Source organism: Lepisosteus platostomus, chromosome 18, assembly GCF_059453375.1.
Source record: "Lepisosteus platostomus isolate fLepPlt1 chromosome 18, fLepPlt1.hap1, whole genome shotgun sequence".
Taxonomy (NCBI): Eukaryota; Metazoa; Chordata; class Actinopteri; order Semionotiformes; family Lepisosteidae; genus Lepisosteus; species Lepisosteus platostomus.
The window spans coordinates 3,315,632-3,329,495 of NC_142628.1; the positions used below are offsets into that span (position 1 = coordinate 3,315,632).

A 13,864-nucleotide genomic window follows, 5' to 3' on the forward strand; every position below is an offset into this window, starting at 1 on the left:
CTTGGCCCACCTAATCCCTTGAGGGCTGAAATTTAAAATGGTGACGAAAAAGGCATTTTTTTCTAAATTTTGTACTGTATTTTCTATTAAATACCTACCATTCTGAACCTGCCAGTTCTTTATCAAACCGTCATCTATGATCCAAACCCAGTAGAGACAGACACTTTTATGCCATTACTTGGGGATTCCTAGCTGTAGCTGGCTAAACACATTTTAGCTTTAGCTTGATCAAAAAAGATAAAGTAATATTTTAAGATAAGATCACTTTATTAGCCATATACAATTTCTTGTATTGGGAATTTGTCTTTTTGCATACCCCAACTTGCTCTCCATGAGACACACAGACAGGAAGGGAAGCTTGGGGTCAGAGTGCAGGTTCAGCCATTTATACGGCGCCCCTGGAGCAGCTGGGGTTAAGGGCCTTGCTCAGGGGCCCAACGGAGTAGGATTCCTCTGCCGGCTGCAGGATACGAACTGGCAACCTTCCAGCCACAGGCGCAGAACACAAGTTTTAAAGACAAACTCACTGCTGGATGACATTTCTGAATGGCTTCATTTAATTAACCTAAATCCAGAAAAATGTGTATTACCTTACAATATTACCTAATGTGACAGACATGCTTTAGGGAGAATATTTCTATTTGAAGGTTTAAAATTTTACAGTATTTAGGTAAATAATGGAGAGAGATAAAACGGCCTTGAATACATACCTGCTGGAAGCACGCCTGCACTAGATTCTCTGGAAAGAGGTTTCTGATGAGGTCGAAGAAGGCATCCAGACTGGAGACCTCGTCGTTTTTGTTGCCCTCTCCCAACCGAGCCTTTAGTTTGGGGTTTCCAGGATGGATGAGCAGCACCAGGATGACACCCAGAACGGCTGCGATGATGGTTGTTGACATGTAGTAAACCATGGCTCTGGTGCCCAGCCGGCCACTGGCCTTGGCATCCAGTCCTGCCAGGCCTGAGAAGGAAAATGGATGGTGAATCATTGCTGTCCATACTCCGTCTGTACCACTGGGAGCACAGCTAAAGTGCTACAGTTGTGTATAGTTATCATGTCTGAAGGTTTCTGTCAAATACATATATTCCTGCAATGTGTTGAAAAAAAATGTCGAGAATTCCATAGCTTGAAGCAAGATTGGTGGGACAGCTCTATTACAGACCTCACACTGGATATTTGTCTTTGGATCTCAAAGGTTCCCATAAAGCTTGATCAAACACCAGAACTTTCAGCTTTCTTACACCTATTGGAAGTGTGTGTCAAGACTTTCCCTGAACACCAGATATTCCTCAGACTGGTACCACTGATACTGAGGGTGTTCCTGTGAGGGTACCAGCACTTCATTCCACATACAGTATATACGTTTTTGCATGTACTATATTAACAGTAGTTTCTATATGTAAGAAATGGTGCCACACAAAATGCAAGCTATTTCCAAAGGCCAAAGAGGTAATGCTAATGATTGCATATAGTGTGTGAGCTGTTCCTGTTGAGCTATAAGTTGGATTTGTGCAAGTCAGCATTGATATTTTTGCTCAGAACAAAATCTTATAGTTGGACACAAAATATTTTATACAATCATCTTTTGTTCTTCCATGGAGGACTTTTTGTGTTTTTAAATAAATTATTATTCAATTTTGACAACTTTCGAACTTTTTTCAAACTCTCTTTTAATATAGATTCAGAAGGTTTATCAAACAGGTCATTGGTCGAGTGCATAATTCAAAGGGGGAGATTTTGAAACTAAATCCTCACAGAAATTCCTTCTGTTCCTAAGACACACTTCTTTTTCGTGCTTGACGCCCAACAAATCCTGTCTGTTAAGCCACTTAGTGCAGACAGCATAAAAATGTACCATAGCATCTGTGTTTTTTCATTGCTTCCTTTATTGACAAGGTCCCAGTGGAATAAGTGTTTGCAGCAATGTGAGTAGTAATCCATTTATGTGGCAAATGCTCATAGCCCACTGCAGCATCCACTGCAGTCCCCTCGGTCACCAAGGGTTCTGAAGCCACAGACCAACAAAATAATAAATATTTCCAACTGGCAACATTGTCACAGAGCACACTGTACTTAGCCTCCATCTATTTCCTTACCAAGATCTTACTTTGCTAAAGGTCTTAAATTTGATGATGCTTTCTAACGATGTGTGGCAGGGCATTAGGAGCTCAGTTCTGCTGTAAGGTTCAACGAAAAAAACACTTCACATTGAAAGAATATCTGTTAAGAGAGAGCACCCCTAAGCATTTTCTTTTTGATCTTGTTGCATCAAAGAAGATATATATAAATCCTGGTTGTGTTATCATTTGCAATTCCTACTTAAAAATGTTTAGATGTTTTTTATACCAATACAATCCTTTTGAGGTGATACACGTAACAATTCTATCATTTAATGATAAAACGTCTGAAAAACAAAAGAAAGAAGCAATAAAAGTCAGGACAGCTCAACGTGGAAAGAGATGTTAGTTGCTGTTAGAGCAGAACAGCTTTTTAACTCCTTTCTAAGCAGGTCATTGAAATTATTTATTTGTTCATTGTTTTTGGCCTGTTTCTCCCATTTAGGACAGATCTGCTTTTGTCTGTGAAATGTAGCAATTAAAAAAATTATGCGCTGCAAAAAATAAGAGCTATTCCCAATGAGTACTAACGGAGATCTGACCTGTGGTTAAATCCTGACCCACTGCTAGAGTTTCAGGTTTCCAGTGCAGACACTTCTGTTGTATCCTTGAATCCGATCCAGAGAGAATCTTGTGTTCTAAGTCAGTTTAAGGTTACTTAAAATCTAACAAGCTCTGGTGCTCTCAACTCCTTAGGCATGTGAAAAAATATAAGCTTGACCAGGCTCGGAACTATTACCTGTGATTAAACTGGAGATGATGAGTGGCAATATGAGCATTTTCAACATCCTCATGAGGATATCTCCAGGAAAAGCGATAACCATGATGACGTCTGATGGGATGGGAGAGGCAAAGCGCAGCAGGGCTCCAGCCACAGCCCCCAGAATCACACCTGGAAAGGTAAAAGACGAGCCAGAAAGTGAGTATCAAGCAACACTCACCCCTGCATGCTAAGATAAAACCACATAAGCAAGGGCCCAGGATATAAACTACAGGACAACAATTTTTATTCAAGTTTTATTTTGTTATTTCATACATTTTCATTTTTATCTGTGGGACACGAGACATTGTCATTGCCATTTTACTGAAAACGGGTCTGACTTTTAATATACTTTGAACTAAGCAATTTCTAATTAAAAACAAGGAGCTTAAATGAGATACCCAGCTGCTAAATCTGTGCAGGACAAAATGATTGTAGCTTTAATTATTTCACTGCTGATCTGTCCTTTATTCAAATGATTAAGACTGCTTTTGTATTTGGACCCTTTTTCTGTATTAACAGCTTATTGCAGAAGAATTCTGCAACTAGCCCAACAATCTGGGAACAAAATACAAAAACAATACTTCAAATACAGACTGTAAAACCCCCTTGAACTGCTTTTTCAATTATAACCCATTGGTGCTTTGTTTAAGACACAAGAAAGGGGATTCATAGCCTGGTTGAGAAACAAATTCCCTCATGTGTCCTCATGGTCTATCCTTCACAAATTTCACAGGAAAATAAAAGTTTCCTGAAGTGACCTGCTGACCGGTCACAGCAATTAAATGCACTCTCAGAATCCTTTTCTGCTTGTGCGCTACAAGAGCTTTTCATAGCAATGCAGTTGATGCTGTGTGAAGAGACAAAGTAACTGGAAGTTGGTGTATTCCCACCATGGCTGCCACATGTCTTTCAGAGACACAGTGCCCCTGAGGGACAGCTGACCCTTGTACATCTGGCTTTCGCTACAAGCCAGGTCTGAAGTCCCTCTTAGTCTGGTTGGTGTTTCTCAGGGTCGATAATGCCGGAAGCTGGTATCTCAGACAATGCCTTGCTGCTTTGAAAGCCCTCTTCCTCCATTTAAGTGGTGCCAGGGATTAAACCCTCTGAGCTGTTTAATAATTCCTTTTGTAATTAAAGCCATTTCAGCCCTGGCATCTGGATACCCAGATGAAAATTTGTTTTCATGTGCAGCAGAGCAGCGTAATATGTTTGTGCCTCTTACATAATCTCACCAGGAACAGATGATCCGCTGTTGTGGATGTGAAAATCTGACGACACTGAAAACAGCTTCCACACTGCAGCTCGGTAGGGAAAGCTCACGGTGCTTTTTGCTCATCTTTAGTACTGTCACCTGACTGTAATACGTTAAATGTCCCTCAAAACAATCATGTCCTTATAAATCCGGAGCAGGCCTGTCAAACCTAGTGTGAACATGTGGTTCCTTAAACAACAGCACATGATATACAGTAAACTTAAAAAAACACAAAGTCAAGTAGAATATCTTTCTTGAAATTTAAACTGTTGCTCAATGACTGTTGCTCAGAAAATACAAATGGTTGTAAATGAGAGGAAGCCATTTGGCCAGTCTTGCTCTTTTAGTGACTCTAAGCTTTGTTCAGCCATTTCTTGAAAGAGACAAGAGTTTAGGCCACAAACACCGAGCTAGGAAATGTGTTTTAGACACTCAACACTCTTTGTGCAAGGAAGCAGGAAATGAGAAGGCTCCTACTCAGTCCTAAATGGATTCTCTTTTGATTTCTAATTCTGACCATGTGTTTTTGTTTCAACACCATATGCGATTTGGCTTGATCCTCTCTCTACTTAGGATTTTTTACACGTGAACCAAATCTCCTCTTAATTTTCTCTGTTTGGGACAGATCAGGAATCATTTGTGTTGCTCTTCTTTGAAATTTTCTAAACATCTGTTACCAAAGTTAAACAATAATCTAAATGTAGTCTTACCAGAGTGCTGTAAACCTTAAGCATAAATAACTGCTTGATTTAAACTTCACACTTTTTTTTTTGTAAATGCTCAATTATTGTTTGCTGTATTATTTCTTCTTCCCATTGGTTTAGGAACACAGAATATGAAAACCCAATTTCTATTCATGTGTAGGTTCCTGCAGCCCAGAATTAGCCAAATGTTCCTGCAAGTGATTACCACTTTGCACATATCAACACTATAAAACATCAGTGATCGTGTGTCTGTCATAAACTTTTGTTTAAGTATTTTTATAATTCTCTAGCTACAGTTTCATTTTCACACTCTCCCTATTTTTGCATAATTTTGCAAATTTAATCACAGCTCAATTAGATCACAGCAAGGTTAATTGCTGCCCAATTAGAGAGTAGGTCTCAGTTCCTTGGGACTTGTTCTACCAAGTTTTCCTAGGTCTCCATCTGTGAGACTACATTACCATTGAGTCTGGGAAATAACCTGATCTTATTAAAAACTTTCTGAAAATTCAAGATTCAAATGTTTTAGTTTCATTAACTGTCCTTGTTGCTTGTTCAAATACATTTTTAATTAGTTAAATTCTAGTTAATGAAATATATATATATAAACTTTCTATACTGGTCATCAAAAGAAACTGAGCAATTTATTTAAATTAAAATATGCAGATTTTGGACATTGATTGCATGTTTGGGAGTCATTTTGAACAATTAGGACAGACTAGGAAGCACTCAGGTGACTTTAATAGTTAAAGCACATTAGCACTACCACAGCCCTGTGGCACCCTGACAGGAAGAAGGCTCCACAGCCAAAATGTTGTGAAATGTTGTGTTTCTTTTCTTGTCATTTTAGCAGTTATAAACCTTTACTTGTTCCTTTGCAGCCTGCGCATGCTGACAGAGCTACTGTACCTACTTGAACTACTTCAACATATATCATTACAGGTAATCAAGTTTTTGTCAATATACAGGGGTTAATCTCTAATATTGCCATTTTGTGGGAACCCTTCTGTATTTTTAAGACCAGCAGTTATCCAGACTGATAAAGCTGCCATGGATCTTCTATTAAATAACACAGCATTGCATCACTGAGTAACTGCAGCCACCTCACAGTCATATTGATCAATGTTTCACTCACTAGGCTTGGTGGCATCAGCTGTGACCTTCAAATCAATATTATGTACTTGCTATGTAAGGTAATTGAACAAAACCAGTTTTGTTCTGAATTCTAACACTTAATTCACAAGAGCGTTCATTCCACAGACAGATTTAAAACCCTGGTCTTAAACTCAAACCTTTCGGTGGCTAGTGGCAACTGCCTCCTTCAAATTGAACAAGAACACTTTGTCCTCATTTTAGAGAGTCAATCTGGAATGGAGACATTAGGGGTCTCTCAATATATAAATCCACCCAGCAACAGGAATTTTATCATTCAATTTTGCACATGCATAGTATAGAGCAAAACCGCAAATTCTCTGAAAAGGCGTTGCACTAAATATTTTTTATTTTGTTCACAATTACATGCTAAAAAAGGCTGATAGTCAAGTGCTTTAATAGGCTGAAATACCCAGCAGGCATGGCTGGATTACAGCATGTAAAGCTTTCTTGTGCACTTAAAGTCTTAAGCAATACAACAGGAGTTTCTTCCCATTTCTGTCAGTAAGCAGGTTTCTTTTGTCGCTGCCTGACTGTGAAACGGTCACTCACCAAGCACTGTGAGAGTGAGCAGCATGTTCCTGGCCATTTTCCCACAGATGCCCCCACAGCGTGGTGGTGTGGCTTCAGGTTCAATGGGTTCAAGATGGCTCTCATGCATCCTCACCTCCACTTGCTTAGGCATGATGTTGGCACTGAGGAAAACCGAAGAGAAAGAAAGATGGTTATGTACAGTATTAGAGATCCCTTTCAAACTGTGCAATAAACTGATGCTAATGTTTACTGTTCTCAACTTACAAACAGTACCCTTTTTTAAAAATAGGAGTTGGACATTTAACAGATTAACTTTTTTCAAAGCAGACAATTCTGTAAACTGAACCATTAAGGAAGCAAAAGCTGAGCGAACGTTTCACTCAGTTTTCTGTTGCATACAAATTATTTGCCACATCTTATGATTTCATTCTTAAAAAAATGACATGCCAAAATTTCCCAAAGAACAGATAATTTGAATATAAATGCAAAAAATATAATCTAATGATCTTTATAGAGCCCCTTCTTTATTTTTAAGATTGACACCTTGCCCCGCTCAGTAGATATTAGGAAGCACAGAATTATTTCCTATTGTGAAAGGCAATTCTAAAAAGCCAGTTCTGGGGGTATGTCTTTTCATTTTTGCTACCCTAACATATAGATTTGCATCTGAACACAGCCAGCAGTCACATACATTATTTTAATGCAGCAAACGTATGTGATATACAGAAATTAAAAAGGAGCCAAGATAACTTTTTACAATGTGATGTGACTGCAAAACACTAAGAGATTATAACAACAATTGAGCAGAACAGATGGAGAAGACTGCAAAGGATTTGGAACTAAGTGATGAATTATGACAGGACAACTCACACTAGACACATAGATGGATTGAAACTTAATTAACTTGGAAGGTGGAGTATAAATTCAACCAATTCAAATGGAACAGATGCTGCTGCAGGAAGAACTGCTCTGTCCTCTGGGGGCATTATTGTAAGACACTTTGACTGTAGCCTATTTTTTCCTTTGTTTTAATACAAATCATTACTTCTTTCTCTCACACACACAAAGTATTCCTTGTTAATCTTTAATGGCATGTACCTCTGAAGCCTAAAAACTTCATCGGTTTTGATCTTTCTCTTGACCAAATACACTCAAATTTTGGGTGATCTCACACATTTAAAATGATCATTATGTTGATTTTTAAACTGGATGTCTGTTCTATCTACCTAGTCATTAAATAAATGATTTTCTCAGGAGAGCCTTTCTTCTCTTGCTCATGGAATTCCTAACCCTACATCCAAAACAGACATTGTCTCAAGCCTGATCACCTTGTCAGCGTAGCAGTTTAGCAAAAGTCTCTTTCTCTTTTTTTTAAGACAAAAATGTTGCAATACATGGATGACAAGAGTTTCTAAACCTTGGCTGTGTTGTGTTTGATAAATTTTTTAACATATTAACATGAACATGATTTATTTGCCCTCATTGTAATTTGAGAAATTTCTCTAAAGGTGCAAGATTACACCTGGAGAATTCTAATCCTTCAATTTGTGTACTGTATATAATTGTCTTGGAAATGAACACCGAACTGGAACTAAGGGAAACACCACACAGGAACACCAGGGAACTCCCTGGAATTCATGTGGACCTTCAACTGCACCACAGATGATGTGAGGTAATACCAAGTGGACTAATGTTAGATGTGTTTATTTCATTTTATATTTGATAATACTTTCTTTCTTTGAAGAGAGAGTTTCCTTCTTCATAGACCACGACTACAAGACTTCCAGGTAATCTGAATATCACCTGGTCTGAAGTGAGTGACTACTGTTTTGTATTTGTGGAAATACTGATTTTCTATTTGTTGTATCTACCACCTGAAAAAAAAATGTTGTTCAGTGATGTGGAATTTCGAATAGGGGAAAGGTTCCCATTTGTTTAACATCTGCTCAGAGAGTAATTCAGTCCTGAGGAGGTTCTTTAATTGGATAAGACACAGGCTCCCTATTTTCCCTGTACAAGACATGTGCCTTAGCTGTCACTTAGAATATGTTACCATGCCTGTAAAAGGCAGGACTTCCTCTACTGTACAGATCTATTGTAAATATTATCCTTATTATGTTTTGCCTGCTGGTTACTGTAGTGGTGAAATATATTAATCATGTTACCACTTGGTATTCCTTGACTATAGGGGTTTGTACTGTAATTAACTTATTTGCTTACATAGCAAATCAGGACAATTTGATACTGAATTATGCAACTTCAGTTATTTAGTGGAACAATTCAGTCTTTTCATCAAGACCTGCCATCAGCATGGGCTATATAGTTTATTCTCTGGGAAATTCAAATGATTACAAAGAAATCTTCCCTGAATTATACACGTTCTATGGTAGTTTTCTCTGAACACACCACTCGGGTGAAAGGCTTTGCCCCTGGAAGCTAATCAAACTGCAGAAAAACATATTTAGACATTCTGTATTCCTTACAACAATTAGATATATGAGTGTCAGGCTGTGGAGGAGACAACTTCCTGGTGCTAGGCGGGTCTCAAGACATCTGAAAACTCAATGCTAAGTGAGGAGGAAAGGGTGACCCGGAAATATATAGCCCCAAACAAAGACAAACCGGAAGGACAAGCAAAGCACAGGGAAACTAGGAACAGGACAGAGTAGGAGCACCCTCTAGCTGTAGAGGGTATGACAATACCCCCCCAGGAGCGAGACAAAAAACACGTACAAAAGCACACACAACAAAAATAAACCTGGTAGACCAGGGCAACAAACCACTCGAGAAAGACTCACAACAGAAAGGAACCAAGAGTACAGGGAAACAGGGGACTGGGGGCCAGATAACACAGAAACCAAGAAGTGAGAAAACCAAACACCAAGAGTTAAAAAAAAAGTAAGAACAAAAATCCTGGGAACAAAAAAAATAGAAAAACACCGCACACAGGGCAAAAAATAAGTTCAACATTCTGTCACGGATACCGCTGAATCACCCGCTCACAGGCACGGAAGTCAGAGGTGGCATCCCGCAACGAGATTAGAAGAACAGAAAAAAGCTCAACATTCTGTCACGGATGCCGAGAGCGACAACCCGAGGAAAGCCAGGTATGCGTATGCGGATGTCGAGAAGGCATACAGCTGAATGACCTGCTCACAGGCACGGATATCGGAAATTGCATCCCGCAACAAGAAGGAAGAGCCAGCCCAACATTCAATCACGGACGTCGAGATTGACAACCCGAGGAAAGCCAGGTATTCGGAAAGGCATACCGCTGATGGACCCTCTCACAGGCATGGATGTCGGGAGTGGCATCCTGCGATTAGAATAGGAGAACTGAAAAAAAAAGGCTCAAAGCGATGCGGGAAAACAAAAGGCGCCGCTCGCGGGGTCAAGGTATGGGTCAGCATTCTGTCACAGATGTCGGAGGGGCATGCCGTGGAATGGCCAGGAGAGCAGTAAAGACTCAATGTGTAGCGGCAAAATGGGGGTAATGCAGACGAGACTAGGTGCTAGGCAGGTCTCAAGACATCCGAACCCTCAATGCTGAGCCATTGGATGCTCCATATATTTTTATACACAGTTGTTTAGAGAATTTATACACAACCAAAATTAATTATCAGTTTCTTTCTGTGTTCACAGTATAAGCTTTTCAGGCCAGGAGTGTTACAACCACTCATGGACCAGCTCAGCAGTGGATACCCTGGGTTGTTTGTGAACTGTGGTATAAAAACTAATGTTAGTTTTGAAGACCGTCAAGTTCCTTTTTCTTTTAATTCACCAAATTAATTATTATTTAACTTTCTTTTTCATATGTAAAGAACAAAAATGACTAATTGAGGAATGCTAATATTCAGGCATTACCCCAGAAGACAGTCATGATTAATAAGGCTCAGGTCTGATACCATAATTAAATCGGAAGTTCTCTGACACATTGCACATTGCAATTCTGCCTTTATCTGTTAAAATTTTTTTTAGATTTAATTTCCCCTTGCAATAAGTCTGTTCGGGTAAATCCTGAGGTGCCTATATATTGGCATCCATTTAAAGAGTGTTTGGTCTCTCCTAGACCTGAAAATTTAATTTAATATTTTGGACAAAGATTTATGACCTCTCAAAAGTCATAGCATTCCCTTCTCCTGTTTTCCAAATTTAGAAACTTACAGGTAGTTCTGCATTATAGCAGGAATGCTTATTGAGGAATTACAAATAAAAAAATACAAGTTTCCAGGCTCCTCTTTGTTTTTTTATTTACATTTCCATGTTGTAATGAGTGCCTAAACCACCCACTGTGGAGAGAGTCTGTCTCCACACACACTGCATAACCTGCTGGATTTCAGGGGTCAAACAAAGGGATTGGCTTCCTCTTTGTTTCATGGTAAGTGCCTGTTATGTGGCACAGGTATTTAAATATTATTTACACCTTTGAATATATACAGTTTATCTGACTCTTAATAAGCTAAATGTTTGCATACAGTATCTGAGTAGAGTAGCATTAGTTTGGAATAATTGTTTTTAAGTTTTCAAGGCAGCAGAGTGATGCAGTGGCTAGCATTGCTGCCTGTCACGATTATAGTCCCCCCTCCTTAAGGGTGCTCCAGCCCTTTCACTTTAGACTTAATTCTGTGCACCTGATCCCTTTTCCCAGCCCACCTTAAAAGCCAGGCGCTGACGCTCATCCTGGCTCTGCATCTGGTTTCCACACTGTGCGAGTCCGGGACCTGGAAGCGCCTGGTCCCGTTAAGGTTTTAATCTCTGTTCCCGTTCCCGTTCCCTGTCCGCCGGTTCCGACCCGGTTCATGGTTTTAATTCCTTGTTTGGATGGATCACCTGGCTATGGACTTATTCTTGTGTTTTGGATTCCCTCTATGGATTACTTCTGGATTGTTTGCCTCGGCCACACCTTCCCCGTGCACCAGCGCACTTTGGACACGCCCCCCTGTTTTCAGCCCCGTATTCCTGCATGACGTTTTCCCAGTGTTTCCCCACTTCTTCGGATTGTGTCGTTCGCGCAGGGTCCGTAAAGAACTGTTCGTTACACTGCCTCTCAGTGCTGGGGCTCTGGGTTAAATTCCAGACCTGGAGTGCTGTCTGCGTTGAGTATGTTCTCTCCATGTACAGTACCTGTGGGCTTCCTAGCGGAGCACTGGTTTGGACACAGTGCAACTTACAGGTAGGTTAACTGGCTTCTGCAAAAATTAGCCATACGTGTGCGTGTGGACATGTCTGTGTTTGTGTCTGCGATGGACTGCTGTCTTGTCTAGGGTGTACGCTTACTTGCCCCAGTTGCTTGACTGGACTATGACCCTGAATTGGAAGAAATGGTTAGAAAATGGATGGATGCTTTCTTACTTTAACAATCTCCTACTGAAATCAAATAAGAAAAGTGTCCTCTCACCATCAAAATGCATTCACACACTGGGGATTTCAAAGATCTGTATGAAATCAGATTGAGGTAAAAAGCTATACTTCAGTATTAGAGGGCAATTCAAAAGATTTTTACTTCAAAATGGGTCAGGAGATGACACCAGCAACTAACTGTGACATTGGAGTGCAGAGCTGTACACTATCTGGGAACATCTGCATTCAGCATAACCCTATTATAAACAACGATCCTGTTACATAATCATAAGTAACTATCTAAACAGGTAAATATAACTAATCCAGGATTTTATCATTGATAGTGGAATAGTGCTCCATGTCACTGTGAAGATTGGTTTACAGCAGCTGTGTCTGCTGGAATTATCGCTGACTTGTCACTTAATCTAAGCAGAAGCAGCAGCTAAGAATCACATGAGAAACACTCAAAGGTTGAAATAATTAAAAACACAGAGCAGGTGACTTAATATATTCCTTCAAGGGAGAGCCAATCCAAAACAAAGCTTTCTCATGGTAAGAGCTTCATTTTCTAACCTGATTTCAGATAAAAAAAAAAACATTTTTGTCAGTTTTACAGGGAATTAACTAATCACACCTTCAGTTTGGGGAAAAAAAAATTGTCAGGGCTGCCAACATCTTTAGATGTTACATCAGCCTATATATACTCTGACATATTTAGCTCTGAAAATGAATATTACCAGAATATTCTCTAGACATACTGTAATTCCTCCACAAGTAATTTAGTATTTTTTTCTTGAGAATGCTCTGTATTGAAAGGCTTTATAGACCAATATCATCTGAATAAAAACTCTATCAGTTGTCAAAGTAACTTAATTCATAAATAATGCCACTTGAATAAGACAAATAAAAAAATGTTAATTGTCAACACTCACTTGCTTTATTTCCTTTGTCTGAACATTACCTTTTGTCATTATTACTTCTACCTACTGTCTGAGAGAGCAGCAACACTTTGATTGTGAGTTCATTGCTGTTATTATAAACCAGAGAGTAACTATAACAGTAAATAATGCCCTCTGTCGTAACACATAAAACGCAAAAAAATAGACAATATGCTGCACAAGGGAAAAAAAAGCTAAATTTCTTAATGGACATCTATTCATGAGGCAATAATTATTTACCTAAATGACTTTTGTGCTCAACTGTCAAGCAGCTGAAAGCCAGCAGCCATATCACCCTGCAACTCACAACTGGCAACCCACTGAAGCTAAGCAGGTGTGAGCCTGGTCAGTACCTGGATGGGAGACCTCCTGGGAAAAACTAAGGTTGCTGCTGGAAGAGGTGTTAGTGGGGCCAGCAGGGGGCGCTCACCCTGTGGTCCATGTGGGTCCTAATGCCCCAGTATAGTGATGGGGACACTATACTGTAAACAGGCGCCGTCCTTCGGATGAGACGTAAAACCGAGGTCCTGACTCTCTGTGGTCATTAAAAATCCCAGGGCGCTTCTCGAAAAGAGTAGGGGTGTAACCCCGGTGTCCTGGCCAAATTTCCAATTGGCCCTTACCAATCATAGAGGGCCCTTACCCCTCTATGAATTGGCTACATTACTCTCTGCTCTCCTCCCCACTGATAGCTGATGTGTGGTGAGCGTTCTGGCGCACTATGGCTGCCGTCGCATCATCCAGGTGGATGCTACACATTGGTGGTGGTGGAGGGGAGTCCCCATTACCTGTAAAGCGCTTTGAGTGGAGTGTCCAGAAAAGCGCTATATAAGTGTAAGCAATAATTAATTATTATTATTATTATTATTTAGAAGTGGAGTCTAGCCTTCACTTTACATGCTGAACACTAACCAATTTGATGTTGACACATACTGTAGGCTATGAAACTTAACGTCTGTGATTTTGCAGTACTGCAATACAACTGTGAGATGCATGATATGAAAATCTATTTCGTGACATAACCCAGCCTATTAAAATGTAAGAAAAAGCTTAAGCAATTGCA

General features: G+C 39.7%; 1 protein-coding gene across 5 annotated transcripts in view; it reads right to left on the minus strand.

Moving 5' to 3' along the window:
- The window catches only part of LOC148645448 (excitatory amino acid transporter 2-like), a 63,498-nt gene that overhangs the window by 18,169 nt on the left and 31,465 nt on the right, over window positions 1–13,864 (minus strand). For all 5 annotated transcript variants that reach the window (XR_015928044.1, XM_088610859.1, XM_088610860.1 and 2 more), the window contains 3 exons: window positions 6,542–6,684; window positions 2,858–3,010; window positions 711–961 (listed from right to left, as the gene is read on the minus strand). Coding sequence is in view for 4 of the 5 variants with exons in the window: in XM_088610859.1 (XP_088466985.1) it covers window positions 711–961; window positions 2,858–3,010; window positions 6,542–6,674 (537 nt within the window). In the remaining variant the exon portion in view is untranslated. The remainder of the gene's footprint in view (window positions 1–710; window positions 962–2,857; window positions 3,011–6,541; window positions 6,685–13,864) is intronic.